Raw genomic sequence first — 26,563 nt, forward strand, 5'->3', positions numbered from 1 at the left:
CTGGATCGGGAAGGGGGCGTGTCATCGCACGCTGATTGGTTGTCGGAGGGCGGTGGGGCGGGGCGGGCCGCGGCAACGCCGGGCGGGGGCCCGGAGGGCCGGGCCGGGCCGGGCCGGGTAGGGTAGGGCCGGGCCGGGCAGGGAGGGCGGTGGCAGCAGCGGGATGGGTCCTCGCCGCCGGCTTCGCTGAGACTCGCGCGCGTGGGCTGCCCGCGGCGGGCCGCAGTGCCGCGGCGGCATGAAGGGCGCCCTGGGGAGTCCTGTGGCTGCGGCCGCCGCCGGCGCCGCGATGCAAGAGAGCTTCGGCTGCGTCGTGGCCAACCGCTTCCATCAGCTGCTGGACGACGAGTCGGACCCGTTCGACATCCTGCGCGAGGCCGAGCGCCGGCGCCAGCAGCAGCTGCAGCGCAGGAAGCGCGACGAGGCGGCGGCAGCGGCGGCGGCCGCCGGTGGCCGCGGGGGAAAGAGCCCGGCTGGGGCCTCGGGTCACAGGCCCGGCGCGGGCGGTCGCAGGGAGTCGCAGAAGGAGCGCAAGAGCCTCGCTGGAGCGCCGCCGGACAGTCCCGGAGGTGGCCCGCAGCAGCCCGGTAGGCGTCCGGCGGCCCGGCGCCCGAGGGAGGAAGGAGAGTGAGGGGTCATCGCCTCGCTGTGAGACGGGTTCCCTGGGAAGGGGCGCGGGCGGAGCTGGGCGGGGGTGAGGGTCGCGGGGCCGGCAGGCTGGGCGAGGGGTCGGGCTCACGTCCCTCCTGCGCTCTCCGGACCCTGAGCGGAGAGGGTCTGCGGATCCTGCAGCTGGGCCTGCGCAACTCCGGCCAAGTTGCTGGGGCGCGTGGGGGGCGAGCACCGGGCACTCCGGGGGCTGGAGCCGGCAGGACCTCCGCCGCCGTCCGCCCAGCCGCTGCAGGTTGCGGGTCGGGAGCGGCGGAGAAGCCTGATGGGAAGGAGGGGGCGCCGCCGGCCCCGCGGATGGAACGGGAGCCGCGCGGTGCCCGGGCTCGGCTCTGTGACGGAGGGGCCCCAGGCGACCGTGGCGGGCTGCCGCGGGGCCCGGCCTCCGCGCGCTCTGCGCCTCTGCGCCTCTGCGGGTGCTCGTGCGGCCGTCCAGGTGCCGCCCGGTGCTGTCTTCCAGTGCCGCCTGGAGTGTTGGTGGGATGTGTGACTCGCGGTGGACGCGAGGCTGCTTTAGGGAAAGCGCATTTAACCTTCCGATCAGAAGGAGCGAGTGCGCGCGGCTCGCGTGGTGCTGTCCGCAGCCCGAGGTCTCACCTGGACTGCGTCAGGGCCTGGGTCGGCTGGCCTCCACCTGTGTCCTCCGTGCTCCTGAAATAAGGTAGTGGGCCTGAGGAAAGAGTGTTTGGAAGTGAGTTAGAGTCAGCTTTATTGGCACATTCCTGATAACAATTATGCATCCAGCCCAGGAGAACACTCCTGGTCTAATGACTGGCTTTGAGCTTGCAACTAGGTGATGTTTACCTTTGTGAGAAGTTAAGTTCAGAAACGTGCTTCAGCATCATCAAGTCACTACAATAAAGATGTTGAAAGTTGTAAAAAAAAAAAAATGCTATTGGATACCGCAGTGTCTGACCGTATCAAAACAGTGAGACAAAATATACTGCACGTTTTGTATTATGCTCTGTGTTTTTCTCAAATTCATTTGGATTCATAGGAATAACAGAATTGAGGAAGCTGATGCTTTTAAAATGTATTTTTTAACAAATGAAAATATGCTAAAAGAAGTGTGAAACCGCAGTTAGTGCTTTTAATATATTGATTTTTAGCCCTTTTAAAGCTCAAATGTATTTTTGTTTTGAAAAATTCAAAGTCTCAAAATGTAAGGTTAAGTGAAACCCCAATTTTTCCTACTGTTAGCACTGTGCATTTATATGCATAAATTTATACACAAAAAATGTACAGTGTTTTCTATATTTTTCTAAACTTAAATGTTAGAAACTGGGTTGCAACCTACTTCTTTCGCTTGACATTGTAATCTAGTACACACGCTTATAGCTTTTTTTCCTGTCAGTTGTTCACAGTCTAGTCAGTCTGGCTTTTGAGCTCTTTATTAAAGATCTTTAGTTGATTTTGTGGTTAGAATGGAATTTTGTCATTGTAGGTATTTTTCAAGAATATGTAATTTCAGGAGCAGACATCTCATTAATTTCATTTATGTAGTTAGTGTACTAAATTTGTAGTGGGTGTTAGCCACTCTCAAGCGTTAATAGGAACTGAGCTTTTCTACCCTCAACATTTTAATTTTGTTTGAATGTTACAGGTGGAATGCTTAGTATAAATATCAAACAGGTTTGACATGTAATAGAAACATTTCAAAAAATTGTGAAAGTTGTAAGATTTATCCTAGAGAAACATTGGGTTTTTGTATCCTGGAGGGTCTAGTGATGTGCATAACCCCTTGGGCTAAACCTTGCCCAGTAAATTTGTTCTTGAATCACAAGAGGCTGTTTAAGCTTTGCTTTTTCCTAGCCTTTCAAAATGGTCTTTGAGCCAAAGCTCAACTGTATTTTATAGTAAATCTTAATGTAAATTTCACTGTGGACTGTTTCTCCTATGGGCTTGGGTTTACATAAGTAATCAAAGTGCATGTGCCAGCCTTTTATTGGAAAGGGCTGGTGAATTGCAGTGTTTGCAGTACCTACTTGAAGCTGCTGATCCAGCACAGAAAGACAAGCGAGGTGCAGTTGCACTCTTGATCCCTTAGAACGAAGTGGTAGGGAAAAAAATGTTTGCTGGTTATCTTTTCCTCTTTGCATTTTGGAGGGAGAATGGAATGTTTTCGGGGTATTGGTAAATTATCTTATTAAGTAACCAATTGTATTGAACAGTTTTCAATTTATATCCAGAAATGTTGGAAGAGACTATCATAAAATGTGTAATAAATGTAATATTTTAAGTTTTGGATGGTGGAGTCCAAATTTTATTGATATAGTTAAAAAATAACTTAGAGAAAGTGGAAAGTAGGTGGAATAAACACCCACATGCTTCTGTAGTTGGATGGGAGATGTTTTTCTTCCTTCCTTTCTTTTATAAAATTTATTTCAGTTGTAAATGGACCTTTATTTTATATTTATGGGGTGCTGAGACTTGAATCCAGGGCCTCACATACACCAGGCAAGCGCTCTACCACTGAGCCACAACCCCAGCCCCCCCCTTTTTTTAAAACTACAGGTTACAAATAGGGAATCTGAAGCCAAATTAAAACAAATTAGGGGAAAGTATTGCTGTTGACAAATGTGCTGAGGTCTGTCAGGTCCTGGGTAGACCTTTTACATTTTTGATTTGTTAGTTGATATTCATAATGACATTTTCTCTCTTAAATTTCAAATAGTTGTTCTAATTTTGTTCTCTTGATAATGTATGTTTCTGCAATAAAAGCTTAATGCTTTGTTTATGATAGTGTCTTTCCCATATCCTAACCATGTCACAAGCTTAGATTGTGACCTCACTACAGAATGCAAATTGGATTCAATATTTCTAGTAATAGGATATTGAAACCATAGCTGATTAGACTTAGATCTGTCATGCAACTTTTTACACTTAAGAAAAATAAAGTAGTAAGTTGTGCTGGGTGTGGTGGCACTGCTGGGAGGCTGAGACAGGAGGATCCATGAGTTCAAAGCCAGCCTCAGCAATTTAGCGAGGCCCCAAGCAACTCAGCAAGACTGTGTCTCTAAATAAAATACCAAAAGTTGGGGGGTGGCGAGATGTGGCTCAGTGGTTAAATGCTCCTGGGTTCAATCCTTGGTACCAAAAAAGTAGTAAGTGGCACAGTTTTGTGTTAGTGATGTTACAGACATGATTTTTGCTTTAAATAAGATCTGATAATATTTACTTGTGTCTAGACCATAAAATTTAGGTAGGGAATGTTAGTGGAAAATGCAATATGTGTATGCATATATTTCTCAAGAATTATAGTGTGTATCTAAGTGGGATGAGAATTCAGTTAAAATACACCCATCAATTTGAATAATATTTAATGGCTATAGAATCAATGTGAAGGGTAATTTCTACCAAGAAAAATCGAAGTCACCATAATACAAATTGTACGTCGTGTTTGAGAGAAGACCTTCTGAATACATGCCACAGCAGATGATCGTTCTGGAAAGTGGTCTACGATGTGACAAAGTTCTCCACAACGTGTTTACCAAGTAATAGGTGGCTTCAAATGCAGACTTTGGTTAAAAATTTTAAAGCATAAAAACTAGAGGTGGGTAAGAAAGGGAGAGGGAAGAGAGGAAAAGACTAGAGCTACCCCAGCATCCTGTCCCTGCCCCAGGCCAGCTGGACTTTGAGTGCACAAAAGGGATGCCCTCTGAGAACTCTCTGGCTCCTGAGTGATAAAATACCAGATGGGCTCATACTTGAGAGCTGTGGTGGCAACTGTATAAATCCTGTCAGCAGAAAAAATCTGTTTTCATTTTGAAAACACTCCAAAGTATGTAAAAATGAAAATCTTAGTAGCCTGTGATTAACCGTAGTTGCCCTTGGCTCTGTGCAGTTGGAAATCTGAAAGTACAATCTGGAATGTAGTATATTTCCCCTATAATATTTTGGATGGGGCTTATGATGATGTTTTGGTAAAGCTGATTTTATGAAATATAGTTTATTTAGTGAAGCAAAGCAGTAGCTGTGTCAGAGTTGCTGTGAGATACCTATATTATAAGGAGGCTTGTGTGGTTTATTTACCTAATACTTTCTAGAATACAAGGGAAAGCATGATTCATAGCAGTAGTATAGTTTTATCAAACAGCAGTAGCGTCTCCAGGTGCAGAGGTGCTCATCTGTAATCCCTCCCCCTTGGGAGGCTGAGGCAGGAGCATCACCAGCAAAACGTGGGCAACTTAGCAAGACCCTGTCTCAAAATAAAGAACCAAAGGGCTGGTGGTGTGGCTCAGTGGTGAAGTTGCCCTGGGTTCAACCCCCAGTGGGCTCCACTCTAGGCAGTGGTAGTAGCACCTTTTGTTCATAGAAATTTCTCAGGCTTGCTGGATTTTGGGGTGACCTTGATTTCTAGGAAAATGAGAAGTACCTGTTGCACTTCCCGCGCAGGTGCAGGCGCTGTGGAGGGCGCTGTGTTCAACTGTGCGCCTTGATTTTCTGCTGCAGGCCAGAAGCGAGCTCCGAGGAGAGGGGAGCAGCAAGGATGGAACGACAGCCGGGGGACAGAGGTGACGCTTGATAGAGCAGAGCGGAGGCCCTACAGAGAATATCGACCCTACGAGACAGAGAGGCAGGCGGACTTCACAGCCGAGAAGTTTACAGATGAAAAGTGCGTACTGCGCCCTCCCAGAGTGGGGACTGAAGGGCCTCAGGGAACGTGCGCCTTGGCCTTTCTGTGGTGGCCATCCTGGGGTTATTTTGTCAATGCCATTGAATCCAATCAGGTGACACTGGGGGAATCTCCCATGGGCCTCACAGATGACCTTCTATCATTGTTCAGGGAATGGCTGGCTGGGGAGGTGGCTCAGTGGTAGGATAATGGCCTGGCATGAAGGAGGTCCTGGGGTCAATCCCAGCCTAATCCCCACCCCCAGAAACTGGTTTTGGTAACTATGAAAAACACTCTAATGAAATTACATGGGAGTGTGTTGAACTGGTTAAAATTTCTTTTACAGTTCTAGGCTCGGGACTGATTTGGAGCTAGGGGTATAATTACGATTTTGATTTAGCATTGCTAAACAGATTTAAGCAAATTCCTAGCTCCCGGGGCAGTCAACAGGCTTTCCTGATGAAGTTTGAAGGAAAACCTGATGACATGTAATGCTGATCTCTGACCCCCGTGTCTTCTCTCGGGAGCACTCTGAGGTAGTAGGTGCACTCTTGGGTCATTCCTGAAGGATGGCAGCACACAGGCATCTGAGCCCCATCTGTACCTAGTGGCAGTTATGTATATCTTGTGCTTGTCCTGGTAAGGTGGGTGCTTGCTGCCTAAAGTGCCTAACGGAGTTTAGGTTAAAACAGAGAAAACCAGTGCATCACATTTAAAGGGAAATACACTCATCTGTCAGTATCTCCCAGGGATTGGCTTCTGGGTCCCCAAGGACACCAAAATCTCTAGACGGTCAAGTCGCTTTTATTAAAGGATGTGGTATTTGCAGAAAACCTACACACATCCCCTTGTATACTTTAAATCACCTCTAGATTACCCATAATGTTCAGTACAATGTAAATAGTTGTGCTGTATTTTTTAGAGAATAATGTCAAGGAAAAAAGCCCGTATCTATTCAGTACAGATGCAGTCTTTTTCCCTAAATTTTTAATTATTTTTTGTACTGAGGCTTGAATCCAAGAATGCTTTACTACTATCCACATCCCCAACCCTTTTTATTTTTTATTTAGAGACAGGGTCTTGCTGAGTTGCTTAAGGCCTTACTAAGTTGCTGAGGCTGGCTTTGAATTCAAGTTCCTCCTGCATCAGCCTTCCCAGCCACTGGGATTACAGGTGTGGGCCACCATTCCCTGAATATTTTTGATTAGAAGTTGGTTGAATCCACAGATACAGAATCTGACTCTCACCCAGGGACGTGGCAGGCTGATCAGAAGAGTGTTCAGTTCAGTGTCAAGGAAGCCACTGTTCCTAGTCTTGCAGCTTCTTGACTAATTCCATCTAGGATCCTGGCCATTGGTTTTAACCAGAGTACATGGCTTTGTAAAAGTTAGGTGCCTGTTAAAATACCCTCCCACCCACCAAACAACAGCGCAGCAGAGAGCGGCTCAGTCTGAGAGGCCATGCAGGAAGTGACTTTGTCAGGTCTGATCACCTGCATCACATGCAGAACTCTGAGACAATGGAGGCCACCAGGCTGAAGAGAGTGACAGAAAAGCTTGATTTGAGACCTTTTTAATTTTTGCTGATAACATCAAATTTGCTGTGTAATGGCCACAGTCTACTTGTCTATGAAAAACCTCTTGGGCTACTTAATTTTGAAACATTTATTTTTTTTACCCCTCACATCAGAGATTTATTCTGTTTACCGCCTCCTTTTCAGTGGTAAGAGCATGTAGCCCTTAAAAAGGATAAAGCAAATCTCTGTGTGTGACCTGAAAAGATGCCTAAGTGAGCTAGTACTCACAGGTAAGGTGGGACGTGGGAGCGTGGATTTTTCTTTCTTTTAAAATAATTTCAGATTTACAAATGTTGCAAGAATTATACGAACAGTTCCCATATGCCCTTCATCTAGATTCCCAAATATTAACTTTTTACCAAATTCATTCTTTCTTTGCACATTGATATGTGCACGCATACACACACACACACACACACACACACACACACACACACACAGTTTTTTCCTTTGTCATTTGAGAGAAAGGCTAAAATTACGTATATTTCCTAAAAAATGGCATAGAGGCTGAAGATGTGGCTCAGTGGTAGAGCACTTGCCTGGCATGCATGGGACCCTGGGCTCTAGTCTCAGCACTGCAAAAACAAACCAAAACCCATGGTACAGTTATCAAACTCATTAGCATTGATACATGAGTACTGCGATCTAATGCCCTAAATCATGAAATCTACAGACTTTGCTCAAATTTCCCCAATTCTCCTAGCAAGGTTCTTTTAGCCAAAGAGAACATATTTCTGGTTCAGGGTCCAGGAGTGTACATTGTGTGTCACTGACTTTAATCTGGAATAGCTCCTAGTCTTCCTTTATCTTTTATGAACTTTGTATTTTCAAAGATCGTGGGCCAGTTCTTTGTGTAGCACATCCCAAAACTCCAGTTTGTCTGCTGCTTCTCAGGGAACAAGGTTGTGTACTTTTGGCAGGAACTTGGAAATAGTGTGTTCTTCTCGTATGTCCTATTAGGAATATGCAGGGCATTTTACTTTCAAGGAAATTTGAATTTTTTCATAAGTCCTGTGATATCAGAAAAGATGTTCCCTGGTTTCTTAAAATATACTCTTCTGCTTAATAAAAGTCCATAAGATCTTTAACAAAAATAGTCACTTTAGACAATTCAGGAAAAAAAAAAAAGAAAATTATAAAGAGAATTAAAACCACTTATTTTGCCACCTAATATGATTACTCTTAGCACTTTAGCCCGTTTTCCTGCCACCGTGGTGCTGGGGGTCGAATCCAGGGCCTGGCACTGCCAGGCGAGTGCTTTACCACTGAGCCCCAGCCCCAGCCCACTTCCTCTCTATGTACTGATGGACTTTGATGTTAAGATGATAATCATGTACGTGGAGTGTTCCATATTCTTTCTTTTCCTCTTGACACATCGGCCTTCTCTTCTTAGAGAGTCAGTACTTTTCCCTGCTCTGCGCTTGCTGTGTAATATAACCTTCCGTAGCGTTAGACCTTTGCTCGGCGTCCGGGCCTCTGCCTTATAATCCGTCAACCCAGCGAGCAGCGGAGGGTCTACGTCAGGAGGTCCCTAGATGGAGTCCTGGAGGTCGGGGCCCCGTGGTGTCTGCAGCAGAGGCTGTCAGGTGGCGTCACGTGTCCAGGTCAGGACCCACCTCATGCTTCAGTGCAAGGTGGGACAAGGTGGGACAGTTGTGTCATGTGACGGCAAGTAAAATGTGTGTGCGGTGGGAGAGCTGTTGAAAGTGACAAGTCACCATCCTCTAGCCTGTCAGGTGAGAGCATTCACAGCATTTTCTCCAAACATGAACATAATAAAGTTGGATTTCTTAATTTAATATCGAAAACTAGTCTTACCTGGAATTTCTATGATACATGTTTATTGGACAGAATTATGGAACCTTGGGACTGGAGTTGTGGCTCAGTGGCACAGTGTTTGCCTAACACATGTGAGACACTGGGTTCGATTCTCAGCACCACATATAAATAAACAAAATGAAGGTCCATCAACAACTAAAAAATATTAAAACAAAACAAACAAACAAAAAAGAATTTTGGAACCTTGCTAGTCTTGAAAGTCTATCTAAAGTCAGCCCTCTTGATTTGTAGATGAGGAAACAGGACCCAGATTTTCAGCAGTGCATGTGCTGGTGGCAGGTGGCACCGGTTTTATTCTGCGGAGACAGCGCATTTCCCCTGGGGAGTCACACCATGAGCAGTTCTGGGACTGACTCCCAGTGTGTCTGAGCGCCTGAGCTGAGCTCCGTCACATGGCACACGTAATATCTGGGAGTACAACTGTGGTTTCCAATGCAGTAGGAATTCTTCCTTAGGCTCCAAATAAACTTAATTGAACTCTTAAAATATAGACTATTAAGAAATGTGTCTGCCACTGACTGGATATATTTTGGCTCTTCCTTTACTGCTAGTCATTTGAAGTCAGTTCCAATTGTGAAAGAGCCACTACTCAGATGTTTAACTACCTTTCCTCCCCTAAATAAGCTTAAGAAAAAGAGATGTGGTACAGTATACCCATAAAATCCACCCCAACGAGCCATTCTGTTGCATTAAGTACATCCCAGGCCTTTTCCACCTTCCATACTGAATCCCTGTGCCCGTTAAACACTAACTGATCATTTACCCTCCATCAACTTCAGTCTCTTTATCTGTAAAACTGGTACTCATGTCTCATTAGGTGTGTTAGCCAGCTTTCCCTTACTGTAACAAAATAACTGAGATAATCCAGGTTTTTTTTTAACATATCCCCAGCCCTTTTTCATATTTTTATTTAGAGATGTGATCTTGCTAAATTGCTTAGTCTGCTTTGAACTTGTGATTCTCCCGCCTTAGCCTCCCGAGCAGTTTGGATTATAGGCATGCGCACTGCACCCGGCTCGATCACTCTTATTTTAAAGGGTTTGGGGTGCTGATATGGTACGTGGATGTCTGTGAGTCAGACCCGATTCCACCACATGCTCTCCATGTAAGCTTTTGCTCTTCGTCTCCTCTTAATTTGGGGGTAGACTTTTTTCTTTTTATTGGCATGTTGAACTTCCTGGCTAAGGATTCACTTTTACTTTCTTTTGTTACTGTTTGAGAACCCTTCTTGAGACACTGACTGTAGTTTAGAATCAGGTTTTATAAAGATTTCTATTTAAGATTCGGCTTGGGGTGGGAGAGTTAGATGTAGGATCCTGTTTCTTGTGAGAGATTGGCATAAAAGTAACAGTTGATACTTCTGTGTTTCTTCTTCTTTTTGAGTAAGGAAAATTGTGAGTTTTGTTTATTTTACCCACTACCATATAGTGACTTTTATTTATTTTTTTGGTATGGGGATTGAACCCAGGGTTGCTTAACCACTGAGCCACATCCCCAGCTCTTTTTATTTATTTATTTTTTATTCTAGTTGTTTTTTTAAGACAGGATCTTGCTAAGTTGCTGTGGCTGGCTTTGAACTTGCGATCCTACTGTTTCAGCTTCCTGAGGTGTCGGCCACTGCACCTGGCTCTAATGGCTTTTTTATTTTAATTTTTTAGTTATAGATGAACACAATATCTTTATTTTGTTTATTCATTTTTATGTGATGCTGAGGATTGAACCCAGGGCCGAGGTAAGCTCTCTACCACCGAACTTCAGCCTTTCTAGTGGCTTTTTAATGTTATATTTTATCCCTGAAGGTAGGCGGCTAGTGCAGGTATTTAAGTTACTAACACCAATAGGTTGCTTGATGCCAGGACAAATAGTTTGTGGTTGCTTTAAATGTTTTAAAAATTCTAATTAAAAATTTAAAACTTGGGGGGATGGGAACAGAAAGACAGGGGAATGAATCGGACACCACTCTCCTGTGTTCATATGTGTGTACAGGACCAGTGAAACTCCACTCATGTCCAACCACAAGAATGGCGAGTCTGGGCTGGGCTGGAGCTCAATGGTACAACCCCCGCCTTGCATGTGTGAGGCCCTGGGTCCCATCCTCAGCACCACATAAAAATAAGTAAATAAATATATTGTGTCCATCTATAACTAAAAGAATATTAAAAAAAAGAATGGGAAGTTGTACTCCATGCAAGTATGATATGTCAAAACATACTCTACCGTCACGTGTAACTAAAAAGAACAGATAAAAAATTGTATAAAAATGTTAAAAATAGGGGCTGGGGTTATAGCTCAGCAGTAGAGCGCTTTCCCCGCACATGTGAGGCACTGGGTGTGTGAGGCACTGGGTGTGTGAGGCACTGGGTGTGTGAGGCACTGGGTGTGTGAGGCACTGGGTGTGTGAGGCACTGGGTTCGATCCTCAGCACCACATAAAAATAAATAAATATATTTAAAAGTTAAAAATAAATAAAGACACCACATTTAATAATAAAAAACAAAATTAAAAAACTTATATTAACCTTTATAACAACAAAAAAGATGTGGTCCTTTCCCGCGGGAGCCTCAGGTCAGGCGGAGGAGGGCGGGTGTTGGCGGGTGGCAGGAGGGAGTGGAGGAGTGGCGTGGGTTCTCTTACCTGTGCGTTAGGGACCGTGGCAGGAGCCGGGGTCAGCACAGGTCATGTCTCTGCCGGGTGGGAGATGTCCAGCTGGAGATGTCCAGGAGGCAGCTGGCCTTGTGGCCTGGAATCGGGGAGACCCACGTGAGACAGGCCGGTGGCATCGGTGAAGTCACGGAGGCTGCGAGCGGGAAGGGAGTGGCACGCGGTGGCTAAGCAGTGCCGGGGCAAGGAGGTGGCTCTCTGGAGCTTCTGTGCTCACTGTGGGGTGTGATCTGGAAGTGGCTGCACTGAGAAGTGGAGGGGGACCGAGAAACGCAGGACTTGGTGCCACATTTGGGTGACTAATGTAAAGAAACAATTTTTTCAAGGACAGGTTGGGAGAGGGAATCCAGAAAGGTCAGAGGGAAATGACACAGGGAGGTTAGACCAGACCGAGACGATGATCGGGTTTAACACACAGGTCTCTGCTGACCTTGGAAGTTCGAGAAGCAAGACAGGGTTAAAGTCGGCCTATGGCAGGTCAGTGTTCTCCATGCCAAGTGTCACCCACCGGCTGTGGGCGAGGGAGATCTGGGAGGGCATGATGTAAAGTCGGCCATTTGTCTTACTGGATGAAATCAGTAAGCAGAGATCAGCACTGGGACAGGACGGAGCCTTAGAGTCTCCTTAGGGATCAGGACGCCCTGCGCAGGTGAGTTCAAGACCTGTCTGGGGTCTGGACTGACCCCCCACTCGGCAGCTCTGCGTGACCTTGACCTTGAGCCAGTCACCTGCCTGCTCTGCGTCACTCTCTTCAGGTGTATATCTTAGATTTGCTTGTGAAATTCCACATGTGAGGTCTTCAGAAGGACCCCAGGTGTGGTGGGCACACAGTGAAGACAGGGTGACATTTTATGCCAGCCACCGTCCTTTCCAGCGTACTAGAGCCAGGGTATCCTTCTGGGATTGTTTTCTCAGACCTTCAGTCCAGTTCTCCAGGTTTTACTGAACCCATGTCTTCCAGACCAGTTGACAGGTTTGACCGAGACAGACCTCCGAGAGGACGCGGCGGTCCAAGAGGGGGCATGCGGAGCAGGGGCAGAGGTGGTTCTGGGAACCGAGCTGTCGACCCCCTTGACCAGAGAGGGAAACGGGATTTTGAAAGATATGCTGGGAGCGACAAAACGTGAGTCTCCCTAAATGCCCTTTCGCCTGCGCGTCCCTGGCAGCGTGGAGCGTGGGTGTGTGCGCTGTGTGGTAGCACTCAGTTGCTTCTGTTAGTGTTCTGTGGGTTCTCGTGGGAAACTGACCCTGGAACACCGTTTACAATCAGCCTTCTATGACTTAGACCTTGACTGGAGACCAGCTTCCAGCTTAGGGGATATTCCTTCTTCCTCCAGGGCTCTCAGAACTGAAGACGGCACAGGTGGGTGTGGAGTTCGCACCTGGGGGTCCGGGAGAGACACCAGGTAAGTTGCAGACGTGTGCCCTCAGGGAGCCTCCATTTAGATGGGGGTTTATGGATCTTTATTTGCTTTTTAAAATTTTCTTTGAGAATGAAGTCCTCTTGGTTTGTTCTGTGGCCAAGGGAATAAAGAGAAAGTTGTCCTTGAGCCCTGTAGCTGCTGGTGGGCCTTAGGGCCACTGGATGTCAGGGGACCCCCGGGTTGTGATATGCAGCTGTGGGTTCCTGAAGCAGCCTCTAGGAGCAGACCACTGCTGTGCCCCTCCCCAGCATTTCATTTAGGATCCTTTTTTGTTTTTTAAAAGTAAAAGATAATCAAATTTTTAAAAACAGGTTTTAAAACTTGATCATAATTGCTTGGAGCTTAGAATTTAAAAATTATTTAAATTGAAATGATCTATTATTACAATTCAACTTATGTAACTTATTTATTTTTATACTTATTTGATTGGTATTTAAAGCCCTCATGAAACTTTTTTCCCTGAGATAGGATTTAAAAAAAAAACCTGGGTTCTGTCTGTAGACTGTAAAATACTTCTAATGGACATGCAGTTATAGCAGTTTACTGAAAGCGAAATTTCTTTTGCTGGGACCTTTAAAAATAATGCTCAGATAGGATTAATGTTCAGACAAGATGTGAATTTAAACCCAAGCTATTTTCCCTCATGGGTGCGTCTGGAGGGGATGGCATAGAAAGCCAGGTTGCACAGTGCTGTGTTTCCGGAGCAGTTGTCACGGACTGTCTGAAGTCACACCTGCTCAATTTGTGGGGTCTGTCTCACCTTGTTAGCATTTTCAAATAGTTTGGTATGGAATAATCTTATGTTTAATAAATCATTTAATACTTACAGTTTCAGAATTCTTATGGCTCCATTTAATAAATGGAAAATGAGAGTTTTGAGTGCGTGTAGTGGTGCAGCAGCTGAGGCAGGAGGATTGCGAGTTCCAAGCCAGCCTCAGCAACTTAGGGAGGCCCTGCCTCTAAATAAAGAATTAAAAGGTCTGGGGAGGTGGCTCAGTGGTTAAGTAAACCTAGGTTCAATCCCCGATTCAAGAAAAAAAGAGTTCTGAATATTTTTTCCTAATAATTTATGTTTTTTTAGTTTTAGATCATTCACAAAATCATTTTTGCCAAAGAACTTTAACCATTTTGCAAGTCATTTACGTGAATAAGCAATTCAGACTTTCCTTCTTTGGTTTGGATGTGGAGACCTGAGTGTGTAGCTTCTCCAGCAAAAGGACATGAGCATGTGCGTCTGTCCAGATACAGAGAGTGATGTGTGCCTGTACCCTGTGAACAGAGGGCTCTTGCTGTTTTTCAGTGACGCGGAGCTGGCTGCCCCGATGGAGGAGACGGCGGCGATACAGGAGTCCCAGGGCCTCCCGGAAGAGGAGTCTCCAGCCAGGTAGGGGCTTCTTCCCCTCCCTTTGGGCCATAGGCCAATTTCCTTGAGAGCCTGGCCTCGTCCCATCCCGGCCGGCGGGCCTTGTTCATTGACTCAAGGGAGCGCGAGTCACAGAATGTCGTCACGTGTATTTTAGGGCACAAGGCTGAGGAGCCTGTCCTTGGTGATCTTGCCGTACGTGGCATGGCTTGTGGACCTGCAAGTCACCAGGAGAAGGTTCAAGGGCACCTACCGCTGTGTCCTCCAGTGCGGGCCTGGCTGGTTCTCTGTGGAGGGTGTCACCTGGCATAGGCTTTGAGTCCCACCTGCTTTGCTTGAGGTGCCTGGGTCACTTCAAGGTTGCATTTATGTGCCTTGTACTGCTTGGATCCAGTTCTTAGATACGAACTAAATCTCAGACAAAAACCTGTTAATACTAAGTGTTTCCTGTGTTGTGTCAATACAAAATCTGTTCTTACTGAACCTTCTGGAATTTATTAACTTTTATTAGGTTTTCTTAGTTATGAAAGAATCCCCAAATTTATAGCGTCCAGTTCTGATTTCTCAGTTCTGTCACAAGCTGCCTAATGAAGATTTATGAAGCTTAATATTTCTTTACTTTTAGCTCTGCATAAAAAATGATGGGAAAATTTATATAAAGCAAGTAAGGAAGGTCCCTGTAATTTGTTCTGCTTAAAGCCTTGTCAGGTCACAGCCATTCCAGGGCGTGCCTGCCTCCTCCCCCTCCACTTCGACCCCCAAGATGCCACACGTCATTCACGACCGCTCAGGACGTGATGTGGGGGGTGGGCCTCAGTCCATCCAGAAGTTCCGACGCTTCCTTAACACTGTTAATAGCAGGGCAGCGCATCAGTCTCCCTGATTATCTCAAAAACTTTTTTAAAACTACTTGGTTGAATCAACACCAAAGTATACATCCTCCTGGAGTGTCCTGCGTTCCCGTCACTCCTCTCCCACCCTCTGCTCTCTGTCACTGCGTATTAGTTGGCAGTTGTCATGATTCTGCGTCAGTGGGTCTGGACAGCTTGGACTCTGAGACTTGTCTGCGGCTGCTGCACTCTCAGTGTCTTTCCCTGTGGCCAGCCTGTGCCTCCGAGTCCCCGTGGCTGAGCCTGTGCTGTCGCTCAGACACACCTGTCTGTGTGATCAGGTGGTGGCTGTTTGCATTGCTTCCAGTCTTTGTTACAAAAGCTACTGCAGACGTTGGTGTAGACAAGTCACTTGTGACGTCTGCCTTCGTTCCTTTTTTTGTTTTTATTGTTAGCTGTAGATGGACAGGATACCTTTGCTTTCTTTCTTTATTTTTATGTGGTGCTGAGGGTGGAACCCAGGGCCTCTCAGTGCTAGGCAGGGGCTCCACCGCTGAGCCCAGCCCCAGCCCCGCCTTAGTTTCTTCTGGATGAACACCTGGGGGTGCAGCGGGGGAAACTGCCCAACTCTTCCCAGCACGGTTGCATCGTTATCATTTTCCCACTGACAGTAAACGAGAGTTTCGTTCTTTTGTGTCCTTGCCAATACGTGGCCGGGTCAGCTTTTATAACTTTTGACCATTGTGGTTTTAATTTGCCTGTCCCTGATGACTGACCACGTTGAGCACCTTTTCAGTGGTCATTTGCCATCAGTGTATCGTTTTTAGGAGGGCAGCCTTCATTAGGAGCCACTCCTAGGCTTCTGATGATCCTTGGGGCGCTCAGTGGACAGAGCTGGAATAGACAGATACGTAAACATCGTGAGATGAAACACGTTCCTTCAGTACCTGCCGATCAGATCGAGTATGGAGGGTCTTTACCTGACCTTTCTTACGTGCTTCTCCTTTCTTTAAATACGGGGGATCTTGGCGCTCCGTGGTGTCACCCCATCAGGCATCCGCTCCGTACACAGCAGTCACTGTATATAACTCAGGGTTCCAGCCCACACTGCCTGCAGTAACACAGCTGCTGAAAAGTCACTCAGGACAAGACAGCCATCAAATTTGTATTTAAAGCCATTTGAAATAGCCTGTCAATGGCTGTATCACCAGCTTGACAAACATTTAAGTTAATTTTGATTCATTTTGCTTTCAAATTATAGAGATTGATTTTCATTTGGTAATCATGTAAAAGATTTACATGTTTCCAAAATTCAGTCTGAAAAACGTGGTATTTTCGACTATTTTCTATCCCTGTTCTTTCCTAGCTTATATTCCAATTTCGAGTGTGTGAATGTGCATGTGTCACACACGCTCTTGCCTGCCTTTGCACTTCCTGAGTGGTCACACACTGTCCCCCCCTCCTCCCTTGCCGGATCTGGGAGATGCTCCAGTGTATAGACAGCCCTGTGTCCTTGTTGGCTGGTTAGTGTCTGCACGTGATTAACCATAATTTTTCCATCAAGTTCCTCTCTAAGTGGGCTGAGCTATTCCCATAGAGTCTTTTCTTAAGAGCTTTTCATGTTGTTGCCAATTTATGTTTGAGGTCTATTTTAATTCGTACTTTCCTACATTTTGTTAGGAAACTTCTCGAACAGCACACTTTAAGGCATTTTACAGGAACCGTCTATTCCTACTACCCAAGTTTTACAGCTCGGCTCTCTTGTTCCTCTCATCTGTCATCATCAGTGTGTTGTGTGGGGCACACTTCACCGTGAACCGAAGGTGTCCGTTCTCCTCCCCGTAGCTCAAAGTGCATGTCATTGACGTGTGAAAGTCAGTATTTTTGGTCCGTTTGGATGTAAGATCTTCACACCATGAAATGTGCAGAGCCAAGTGCACGTCCCCTGTTGGACGAGGGCGTGTGCTTGTGGGGCCTGGACATCTGTGAATGCACAACCCTGCCAGGCACCAGACAGTTCCTACTGTCACCTCACAGGCAGCCGCAGCCGCAGCCACAGAGGTTTTCCACCGCCACTGAAGTCCTGCAGATGCGCGTCTGGGGCCTATGGTCAGGGTCCTTCCTGATGTCAGCTGCGTGTCTCGTGTCGTCATCCAGTGGTGGCTGCAGGACCCTGAGCATGCCAGCCTTTCGGTGAAGGTGCAGATAGACCTCCCCCACTCCCTGTCTTCTTTTTTTACTTTTAAACAATTTTAATGAGAGAGAATTATCCGACTATACAAGTCCGTCACTGTATGTAATTCAGTGTTCCAGTATTTTTTAAACTGCGGTAAAATATAATTAACATGAACGGCCATTTTGCATACATGATTTAGTGCTTCCTCACAGCTGTGTGTGTGCAGCGGTCCCCGTCACCTCCTCATCCTGGGCAAACTCTAGCATCCACCCAGCCAGCTCTGGCCACCCCTGGACCCGGGCATCCTGTGTCCCACCGTTTGGGAGTTCGCTGGTTCTGTGCCTCTTGAGACCGGAGCCACCTGCAACCTGAGTGACCCCACGTGGCCCCCACGTGGCCCGGCGCTGTCAGGCTCTGCATGTCACAGGGCATCACACCTCACTTCTTCCTCTTCTGCGTATTATCTTTAAAAAATTGGTTTTTGTTGTTCTTGGTGGTAAAATACGTACAGAATTTACTGTTTTAACCTTTTGAAGTGCATAGTCCTCATGACATGTACTGCCACAGTGTGACACACCTGTCACCCCATCTCGTTCCAAGACATTTCATTGTCCCAGTACCCACTGAGAATTGGCCCGATGTGCTTGGTGTCCTATTTTGTCCCCTGTGGACATTTCGGGTCACTGTGATCCTGCCTGTCCAGCCTGACTTCTTTCATCCCCTAATTCCTGGAGGGCAGCAGGCTCCCTTGCCCTGGTGACATGTGTTAGCATTTCGTTTCTTTTACTTGCCAAATGACACCTTTACAAATGTACTGTATCTTGCTTATCTCTTCATCCCTTGTTAGACGTCGAGGTCTTCTCTGACTTTTGGCGACTGATGACCAATGCTGCTGCCACACTCGGGATGTCTTGACGTGGACATGTTTTGATTTTTCTTGGTATACATTCAAGAGTAAGATTTCTGGCTCAACTGCTTCACTCTATGTTTCAGTTTCTGTTTCCCAAAGTGACCACATCATTCCTCAGGCCCTGCGATGTGCCTGAGCTCTGATCTTTGCATGTTCCCACCAGCACTTGTGTGTCTCTGATTCTGGCCGTCCTAGTGGGTGGCCCTGGTCTGACTCATTGGCATTTCTCTGATGGATAATGATGTGGCACATCTTATTGGCTATCTGTGTATCTTCTTTGTAAAAATATCTATTCAGATCCTGGCCTGGTTTTTAGTTGGGTCTTATGTTAGAATTCATAATCCTTTGTCAGATGATCTTAGATCAAGTCCCTTATCAGATAAATGATCTGTAGATTTCCTCTCCCATTCCATGGGTTTTCTTCTCACTTTCTTGATGGTGTCCTTTGCAGCACAGAATTTTAAAATGATAATGCTGGTGTCTTAATCTTTTCTTTGCCTGTGCTTTTGGTGACACAGGAGGAAGCCACTGCTCACGCCAGGTCAGGAAGGCCTGGGCCTGGACTGCGGAGTTTCACACGCTCTCTCTACGGCGGGCGGCAGGGCTCCACTCCCTCTTTTGCATGTGGCGTCCAGTCGTCCTGGCACTGCTGTTGGACAGATTTTTCCTCCTTTGAATTGTCTTTGGCACCTTGGTCTTAAAAATATAAAAGATCAGTTGACCAAAATATGAGGCTTTTTCCTGAGCTCCGAATTCTTTTCTGTTGATCTAAATGTCTTTCATTTATTTTTTGCTAGCATGTTTTTAAAAATGATTTTTGCATACCAACTTTGTATCCTACAGGCTTAACTCCTTATTAATTCTCTCCACTAATCTGCAGCTCCTACTGGATTTTCTATGTAGATGTTTGTATTCTCTGCACACACCATGTTAATATTCTTTCTGATTTTATGCCTTTTGCTTCCTCCTCTTGTCTTATTGACTCCCACTGGAATGTTGAGAGGAGACATCTTTGCCTGTGAGTGAGCTTAGGAGAAAAGCATTCATTTTCGCTGACCATTAAAAAATGACATTTTAGCTGGACACGGTGGTGCACACCTGCAATCCTAATGGCTCAGGAGGCTGAGACAGGAGGATCGTGAGTTCAAAGCCAGCCTCAGCAACAGTGAGGTGCTAAGCAACTTTTATTTAGAGACCCTGTCTCTAAGTAAAATACAAAATAGGGCTGGGGATGTGGCTCAGTGGTCGAGTGACCCTGAGTTCAATCCCTGGTACCAAAAAACAAACAAACAAAGATTAAGAAGATTTCATAGTACTTGGTTTACTGGGAGTTTTTGTTAGGAATAAATGTCGAATTTTTAAAGTGTTTTTTTCTGTATCTGTTGAGATTATTAAATGGTTTTCTTTTACAACTTGCTAATTTGAGGGGCTGGGGCTATAGCTCAGTTGGTAGAGTGCTTGCCTTACGGCATAATACCCTGAGTTCAATCCCCAGCACCACAAAAAACAAAAACAAAAAAGAAAAAAACTTGCTGATTTGATTCATTAGTGGGGCTTTTTGTTGTTTTTTGTTTTTGTTCTTTTGTTGTTTTTTTTTTTTTTTTGAGACGGTCTCGCTGTGTTGCCCAGGCCAGCCTTGAACTCCTGGCTCAAGTGGTTCTCCCACCTCAGCTCCCTAGTTGCTGGACTCCTAGGCGGGCACTGCCACACCCGACCTGTGATGTCAGAGTGTCACGTCAGTCCTGCATTCCTGAGTGAGCCCCGTCGCTCTCTTTCCCATGTTTCCTTGGGTTTGGTTACCTAGAATTTGGCTGAAACGTCGTGAAGCACACTGTCTATACAGCCTTTCTTTCTAATAGCGTGTTTTCCTGATTTCGGTATCTAGTTAATGCTAGCTTCTTACAGGGAGTTGAAGAGTGCCCAGAAGTTTCTGTTTTTCTGGGTTTGTATGGAATTTGCACTTCTTAGTGTTTATTGGAATTCACAAGTGAAGCCATCTGAAGCTTTTTTATTTGTTTGTTTTTTGACCACTGAGCTATATCTCCAGTTCTTTTTTATTTAATTTTTAAAAATTTTGAGTCAGGTCTCACTAAGTTGCTTAGGGCCTCCTAGGCTGGTCTTGAACTTGTGATTCTCCTGTTTCCACCTCCCAAACTGCTGGGATTACAGGTGTGCACCAACATGCCCAGCTGAAGTTTTCTTTATGGGAAGGTTTTGTCTGTGTTTTTTGCTGTAGATTGAAATTTCTCCAGTAGACATGGGGCTGATGAGCCTGGATGCTGAATAGGCTTTGGTATGTCGTGCCTTTCAGGGAATTGCCTACTTCATCTCACTGGTTTGACTTATTGGCACAACGCTGTTTACGTATGCAGCCATTTACCTTTTAACACCTGCCGAGTCTCTATAATGACGTCACCTTTGCTAATTCCTGATAGTGGCAATTTGTGTAGAAAAAACTGGAAGGAGGGTTGCACTTCTCTGTCCTCTCCCAGGACAGACTACTAGATATGCGTACTAGAGACGTGACCAGAATGAGGACGTAGACTGGAAGGCCTGTGTCAGTGGAGAACATTCTCAGACGTGTGCGTTCGCGGCTTCCCGTTGCTCTTCCCGGGTCTTCTTGCGTTTTCTTCCCTGTGGTCTCATTTTGTCTGTCCGCCTTCAGGAGGGGAAGTGCGGGTGGTGAGGTGCCATGATCCTAGCATCGGGACGCCACCGTCCCCACATCCCGAGATGCTCTGCAGCCACACGTGAAAGGACGGGACTGAAACAGGGAAGCCCACGACGCAGAGGAGTTTCTTAATTACACCTGAGATCCACAAAAGTGCACTAAACCGAGCTATTTCTTTGCTAAAATAGACATTTCAGTCCCGGCGGCAGTGATTCTTCCACGATTGTCCCTCTTCACAGAGTTCCTGAGTTGGAGGTGGAGGAGGAAACTCAAGTTCAGGAGATGACCTTAGACGAGTGGAAAAACCTGCAGGAGCAGACCAGGCCGAAGCCCGAGTTCAACATTCGGAAGCCAGAATCGTCGGTTCCTTCCAAGGCCGTGGTCATCCACAAGTCACGGTACCGAGATGACGTAAGCAGGCGCTGGGCTTCCTCCTGCTGTGACGGGCGGGCGTTGTGGCCAGGCGTCATCAGGTGGTGGTGGGAACCCAACCTGGTGGCCTGGGGTACCCGGCACTCAGGTGGCACTCTGCTCGCCTGGAAGTGTGGCACTCCACACCCTTTGACCACCGACCTTTCCTCTCCCAGGTGGCGCAGCTCCTGGACACGCCACTGCAAAGCGTGGCCGCCGTGTTGTCTTAGACCACGCTGCCCCTGCCCCATGAGCATTGCGCGTCACTGCCCTTGGGACCCACATTGGGAGCCTGGGGCCTGGTGTCAGCAGCTCTGTTCCCACCACCACACTGCAGGAGTTTTCCTGGGTGGCAGTGGCCACCGTGGCCTGGAGGGCTGCCAGGGAGGCTCTGGGTTCCGAGCCCCAGTTTGCATGGTTGACACTGAGCTGTTCGTCAAACGCTGGAAGTTGTACGGGTGTTTACAGGTGTTTAGGGATGTTTACAGATGTTGACCAAGAGATAAGCTGGTCTTCGAGTCACTAATTACATTCTCTTTAAGTTACTGACCTTCAGGGTACACTGAAGCATTCCAGTGGTAGAATTTAGAATCTGTCACCTGGTCCCTGTGTGGATGACGGCGAGGAGCAGGCTCTTCCTCTGCTGGATAGCATTCACTGATTTTCGGTAGAAGCTCCAGATGCTGTGGGTTTGTGTTAGCTTGCCGTCGCTGTGACTGGGAGTCGACAAGCTTGGCCCAGGTTCCAGAGTTCCAGTCTGTGGTTGCTTGGCCTGGTTCAGCCCATCCCTCTGGTTTCTGGTGAAACAGAACATCATGGTAGAAACAGAGGGCCAGGGGACAGAGTCGGGAAGGGCCAGGATCCCAGGGTCCCCTCCAGCAGCCCAACTCCCTCCCACTGGGCCCCACCCCTTGGGTCCCATCCTCTCCCAGCAGCACCACAGGCGGGTTTCGGAGCCTGTGCGGGTCACTGAGATCTGGACCATCACAGTTCCCGTTTCCTTGGGTTGTGTTCTCGGAGGGACCGCTTTCTGTAGAGGCCCTTCATGATGCAGTGTCCCCGCTGCCCATGTTGGTCAGCCCCAGATCTTCCAGCAGAAATGGCTTTTCCAGCAGGAGGCCAGAGCAGCCCCTCTCCTGGAGACCTCTGGACACGTCCAGGAGGTGCCGTGCAGGCCCCGAGCTGGCCGGCTGCCTCTTCGCCTGCTTTCGTGGTCCTTTTTGTCCTGAGCATGTAAATAAAACTTGGAACAAGGATGCCATGGGGCTGGGAGACAGGCAGCTGCCGCCTCAGGTGACCAGAGACCTCCTCCGCCGACCCCCGATCTGCCTGGCTCCCGAGGCCGCTGGGGTATCAGGGCAGTGGGTCGGCTTGGCCCTCGACCCTCTGGTCCTTGCTCATCGTGTGGCCTTGTAGATTCCAGCCAGAGACTGTTCTCGAAGCAGCCTAAGCCCAGCCATGGGCTGCTAGTTTACCTCGTTCTGGGCGCCTGAGAGGCAGGAAGCCTGGGACAAGACCCTGTGGTCTGTGGAGGAAGCCCCCGGAGGAGGCTCGGCCAGGGCCCGACAGCAGGGAGCCGGCCTGGGCCCTAGGCGGAGCTGGCCTCGGTCTGTGGCGAGGGCCTTCACACCAGGAGCCCCCGAGTGGCCGTGGTGCTGATGGGGAATGTCTTCTAGGAGGGCAGGACTTGCCTCTTTCGTTTGACTCCTTCCCGGTGTGCAGAACGCCCGCCCAAGTTGTTCTTGCCTTCCCCTTTTTAAAAGGCGTCCATCCACCCAAAGCCTCTACACTGTTTTAATCTGAAACCTTGAAGGAGACAACCGTTTCAAAACCTCAAGTCTGTCATGCACATGTGGCCCCAAGGAAGCAGAGCTCTTGCGGAAACCCCAGTGCATTCTGGGGCAGGCTGCAGGAACACGGAGCATCGGGGGCTCTGGAGAGTCCCTCCAGGTCCAGGGCTCGTTCTTCTTCCTGGAGGGTTGACTTATGAACTGAGGCCAAGTCAGATTTGGAGATTTACTGTAGTTTCTTTTAAAAGACAGAAACGTAGAGCGTGTTAACAAAGCAGTTCCTAAAGGCAGGTTTTGTGCAGCACCAGTAGCGATGCTCAGGTAACCATACTTGGTTATTCACAAATTCCCACACATTTCGAGTCAGAATTTCTCATTGTAAGTTGTGTGGTTCTTAACATATAGTGTGTCCAGTCAGTGCCCATGTTGAAGGGACTTTCTGTTTTTGTTTTTGTTTTTTTAATATTTCTGTTTTAGTTGTCGTTGGACACAATACCTTTGTTTTATTTTTATGTGGCGCTGAGGATGGGACCCAGGGCCTGGCATGTGCTGGGGGAGCGCTCTACCACTGAGCCCCAACCCCAGCCCTGAAGGGACTTTCCTTATCAAGTTCTGTTCGTGGAATAGATATCTTCCTTATTTATCGAAGTAATGTTTGTGAACAAATAAAACAAACTATGCAGAAATTAAAACCTTGACCTCAGCCAAGTACACTTAAACCACTCCTATCGATTGCTGTTGGTCACGTCAGACCTCACCTCCTCACCACCCTCACGGTTCAGAGAGTGAGACTCCTGAGACTGTGGCGCGCACAGGACTCACTGAGCAGGAGCCAGAGCAGTGCCACTTTTGTCCAGTCCTGCAGACAGGGTCAGGGACACACTGCAGGGATGGCTCTTCCCAGCCCACAGTGGCACCTTAGCTCCCAGGGCGAATACAGGAGGTGCGCTGTCCCTTGGACACCAGCCAGGGGACCCGGGGACGCTGTGCATGTGAGATGCTGGCGTGTGTTTCAGATGGTGAAGGCCGACGAGGATGAGGCCCACGTGTTCCGGAAAGCCGCCAATGACATCACGTCCCAGCTGGAGATCAACTTTGGGAACCTGCCTCGTCCTGGGCGCGGAGCCAGAGGTAGCACCCGGGGAGGCCGGGGAAGGATCAGAAGGGTGGAGAACTACGGACCCAGAGCAGAGGTGGTGGTGAGTGTCTGGCTGTGTTGCAGCCCGCAGTGGCCTTCTGAGGGAGGCGAGGGCACCGGGACACGCTGAGCCCGCCGCGGTGACTTTGGAGGGTGTCACTTCTGCAGCTGCCTCTCCTCTAGGCAGCGTGGCTGACGGGAGGGCGTCTGGGAGGGTGATGGAGCCTTCTAGAGGTCAGTCAGGGGCAGATCCTCTGTACCCTGGCCCTGGTCACTGCAGGGAGCTCCAGTGTCCTCTGTGACCTGTAGGAACCTTCCCTCCAGCGAGCGTAGGCCGAGATCTCCGGGCCTGACCCCAGACCACCGGACAGTGCTGTCAGGCTGGGCAGAAGCCCCCGGAAGCTCCAGGGCCCTCTGTGGGGGGCTCTGCCCCCACTTCCTCCCCGCTGCTCGGAGCGCCTCCCTCTGCATGTCCTCCCGGGCCTGAGCGTGCTGACCCGCCTGCTGACCTCAGGGAGGTCCAGCCTCCCTTCCTCCAGTATAAGCCACATCTCCTCCTGGACCAGCCAGGGCCTGGGACCAAGGAGCTTCTTCCTTTGGGCGTTTTGTCCATTTGCAGTTGTAGCTCACTGGTGGCCACGGATCGGCCTCGCCAGTGGACAGAACCACGCACACGCTCAGCATGTCCTAAGTGTATTCTGAACACACACGGACACCCAGGGTTGAGGCTTGTGGCTGGCCTGGAGCGGTGTTGGTCTAAGCCGTCCTTGGGCCCCAGAATCCCTGCAGCCACCCGAGGATCCGCCCCGCAGAAGTGCCTGGGTTTTTTTTTTCCCTCTAAATGCAAAAACATGCCTTTTGTTTTGGGTTAACTTGAGGCCAGGTGCACGTTAAGGTCCATTCTGGGAACAGCAGACACTTGGCTCCTGTCCAGCGGCAGAGTCCAGCCTCCACCTGAGGCTTACCTCAGGGAGACTTGCCCCACTGCTTTGTACTGGAGGTCCCTGATGGGGGCCCAGTTTCCAGGGCATCTGACCGAAGGTCTCAGCCTTCCCGGTGTCTGTCCCTAAGGCTGTGAGCTCCTGGGAACAGTCGCTGCCCTGGCCCATCCTGTGTGGGCCTAGCGGGTAGCAGATGTTGACTGGATGAAGTTCATACCAGATCCTGACTTGGCAGGAAAATGGGAGGCACCCCCACCCTGTGCAAGGGTGTCCAAGGGAAGATCAGATGCCTGCCCAGGGTGACCCCGCCACCTCCCCTCGGCTCTGCCCCCCAGGGTGTGTGCCAGGGCCCCACTGCCTGCTCCTGTCATGGGAGCTCCTGGTGCCAGCCACAGGGGACGGTGGGAGGGCACACAGCCTGACCTTTCTCTTCTGCTCTAGACCCGAGACGTTGCCCCCAACCCCGACGACCCTGAAGACTTCCCTGCTCTGGCTTGAAGGAGCCGTCCCCTGGCCACCTGGGGCAGCACTGGAGGACCTATGAAGAGACTTTTGCTGTGGGAAGAGTCAGACTCTAAGAACAATAGATGTTGCTTTCCCGTGTCGTGTGACTGGCACTTTTCTGGTCTGGGGTGCGGGCCGCGGAGTCTCCCCACACTTGTGCGCAACTCCCGCTCGAGTTGGGTTAGGCGGGCACTGTCCCAAGGTGAAGAAGGCTGTTTTTTTATTGAAGGACCCCACGTGAAGTTCGGGAATAACGTGTAAACCGTGTACATACTGTCCAGCTCCCCAGGGGTGCGGGGAGCAGACACGCTGTAAACACCGCCCGTCGTTCCTTAGTGAGCTGTGTAGGCAGATCCCCGAGTCCCAGGACACCCAGAACTTGACCCACGGGAGAGTCCCAGCCTCGCGTGGACTGTCCACTTGTAAATGTCCTACTCTCCTCAAACTCCTGAGTTCTGGTTTTCATTTGACCAGTGACCTAAACAGCTATTATGCAGCCAGTGGTCACCCTCAGTGACAAATAGCAGTATTGGTTTTTTAATGGTCATTTAAACTACCTCGTGGTTTCCGTGTGTCGCACACACACTCATTTAGCGTACCTGTACATGGACCTTTAGTGTCTGGGGGCTTTTTAGGATGAACGTGGAGTTTGCGACTTAAGTCCTGTAATGTAACCCACCAATGAGGTGGCTTCCTGGCGAGAGAAGAGCGCAGCCTCCCCTCGTAACCAGTGTCAGAATCCCGCAGCTGCGTGCCCAGCGCCCCCGGGCAGCCCTGAGACACTCCTGTTCTGACCCCGTGCTGGCCTGTCACTCGGGTGAAGTCCGGAGCCTCTCAGAGGCTCGGCACTCGCTGGAGTCCCACCCTGAATGTGGCCGAGACCCAGGGCCCGCCAGGCACCAGCAGGGCAGTGGTGACAGCGGCTGGAGTGGGGCGAGCCACTCCACAGAGGGGACGGGGTCCAGCCTTCTGTGCTTGGGATGAACTGGAGCGCTGGCCCCGGGTCTGGTGGCTCTGAACTGGACCAGGTGCAAATAAAGGTTGG

At 48.6% G+C, this 26,563-nt stretch overlaps 1 protein-coding gene across 2 annotated transcripts; it reads left to right on the forward strand.

Moving 5' to 3' along the window:
- The first annotated feature begins 138 nt into the window (after positions 1-138).
- On the forward strand, positions 139-26,563 carry Habp4 (hyaluronan binding protein 4). 2 transcript variants are annotated; one of them, XM_026380486.2, is made up of 8 exons: positions 139-587; positions 5,122-5,284; positions 12,322-12,483; positions 12,698-12,766; positions 14,085-14,168; positions 20,974-21,145; positions 23,952-24,134; positions 25,456-26,563. In XM_026380486.2, exons 1-8 carry the CDS (start codon positions 239-241, stop codon positions 25,510-25,512), a joined length of 1,239 nt encoding a protein of 412 aa, XP_026236271.2. In that variant the 5' UTR covers positions 139-238; the 3' UTR covers positions 25,513-26,563. The 2 variants fall into 2 exon arrangements, with proteins under 2 accessions (XP_026236271.2, XP_026236272.2); XM_026380487.2 differs by lacking the exon at positions 12,698-12,766.

The sequence above is a fragment of the Urocitellus parryii genome, chromosome 13 (assembly GCF_045843805.1).
Source record: "Urocitellus parryii isolate mUroPar1 chromosome 13, mUroPar1.hap1, whole genome shotgun sequence".
Taxonomy (NCBI): Eukaryota; Metazoa; Chordata; class Mammalia; order Rodentia; family Sciuridae; genus Urocitellus; species Urocitellus parryii.

Bases quoted from the DNA above. Each gene is read 5' to 3' on its own strand.
- Habp4 (XM_026380486.2), top strand. From the start codon at position 239: ATGAAGGGCGCCCTGGGGAGTCCTGTGGCTGCGGCCGCCGCCGGCGCC. The intron at 588-5,121 runs GTAGGCGTCCGG...TTTCTGCTGCAG, and splicing joins AGGTGGCCCGCAGCAGCCCG to GCCAGAAGCGAGCTCCGAGG. The intron at 21,146-23,951 runs GTAAGCAGGCGC...CGTGTGTTTCAG, and splicing joins AGTCACGGTACCGAGATGAC to ATGGTGAAGGCCGACGAGGA.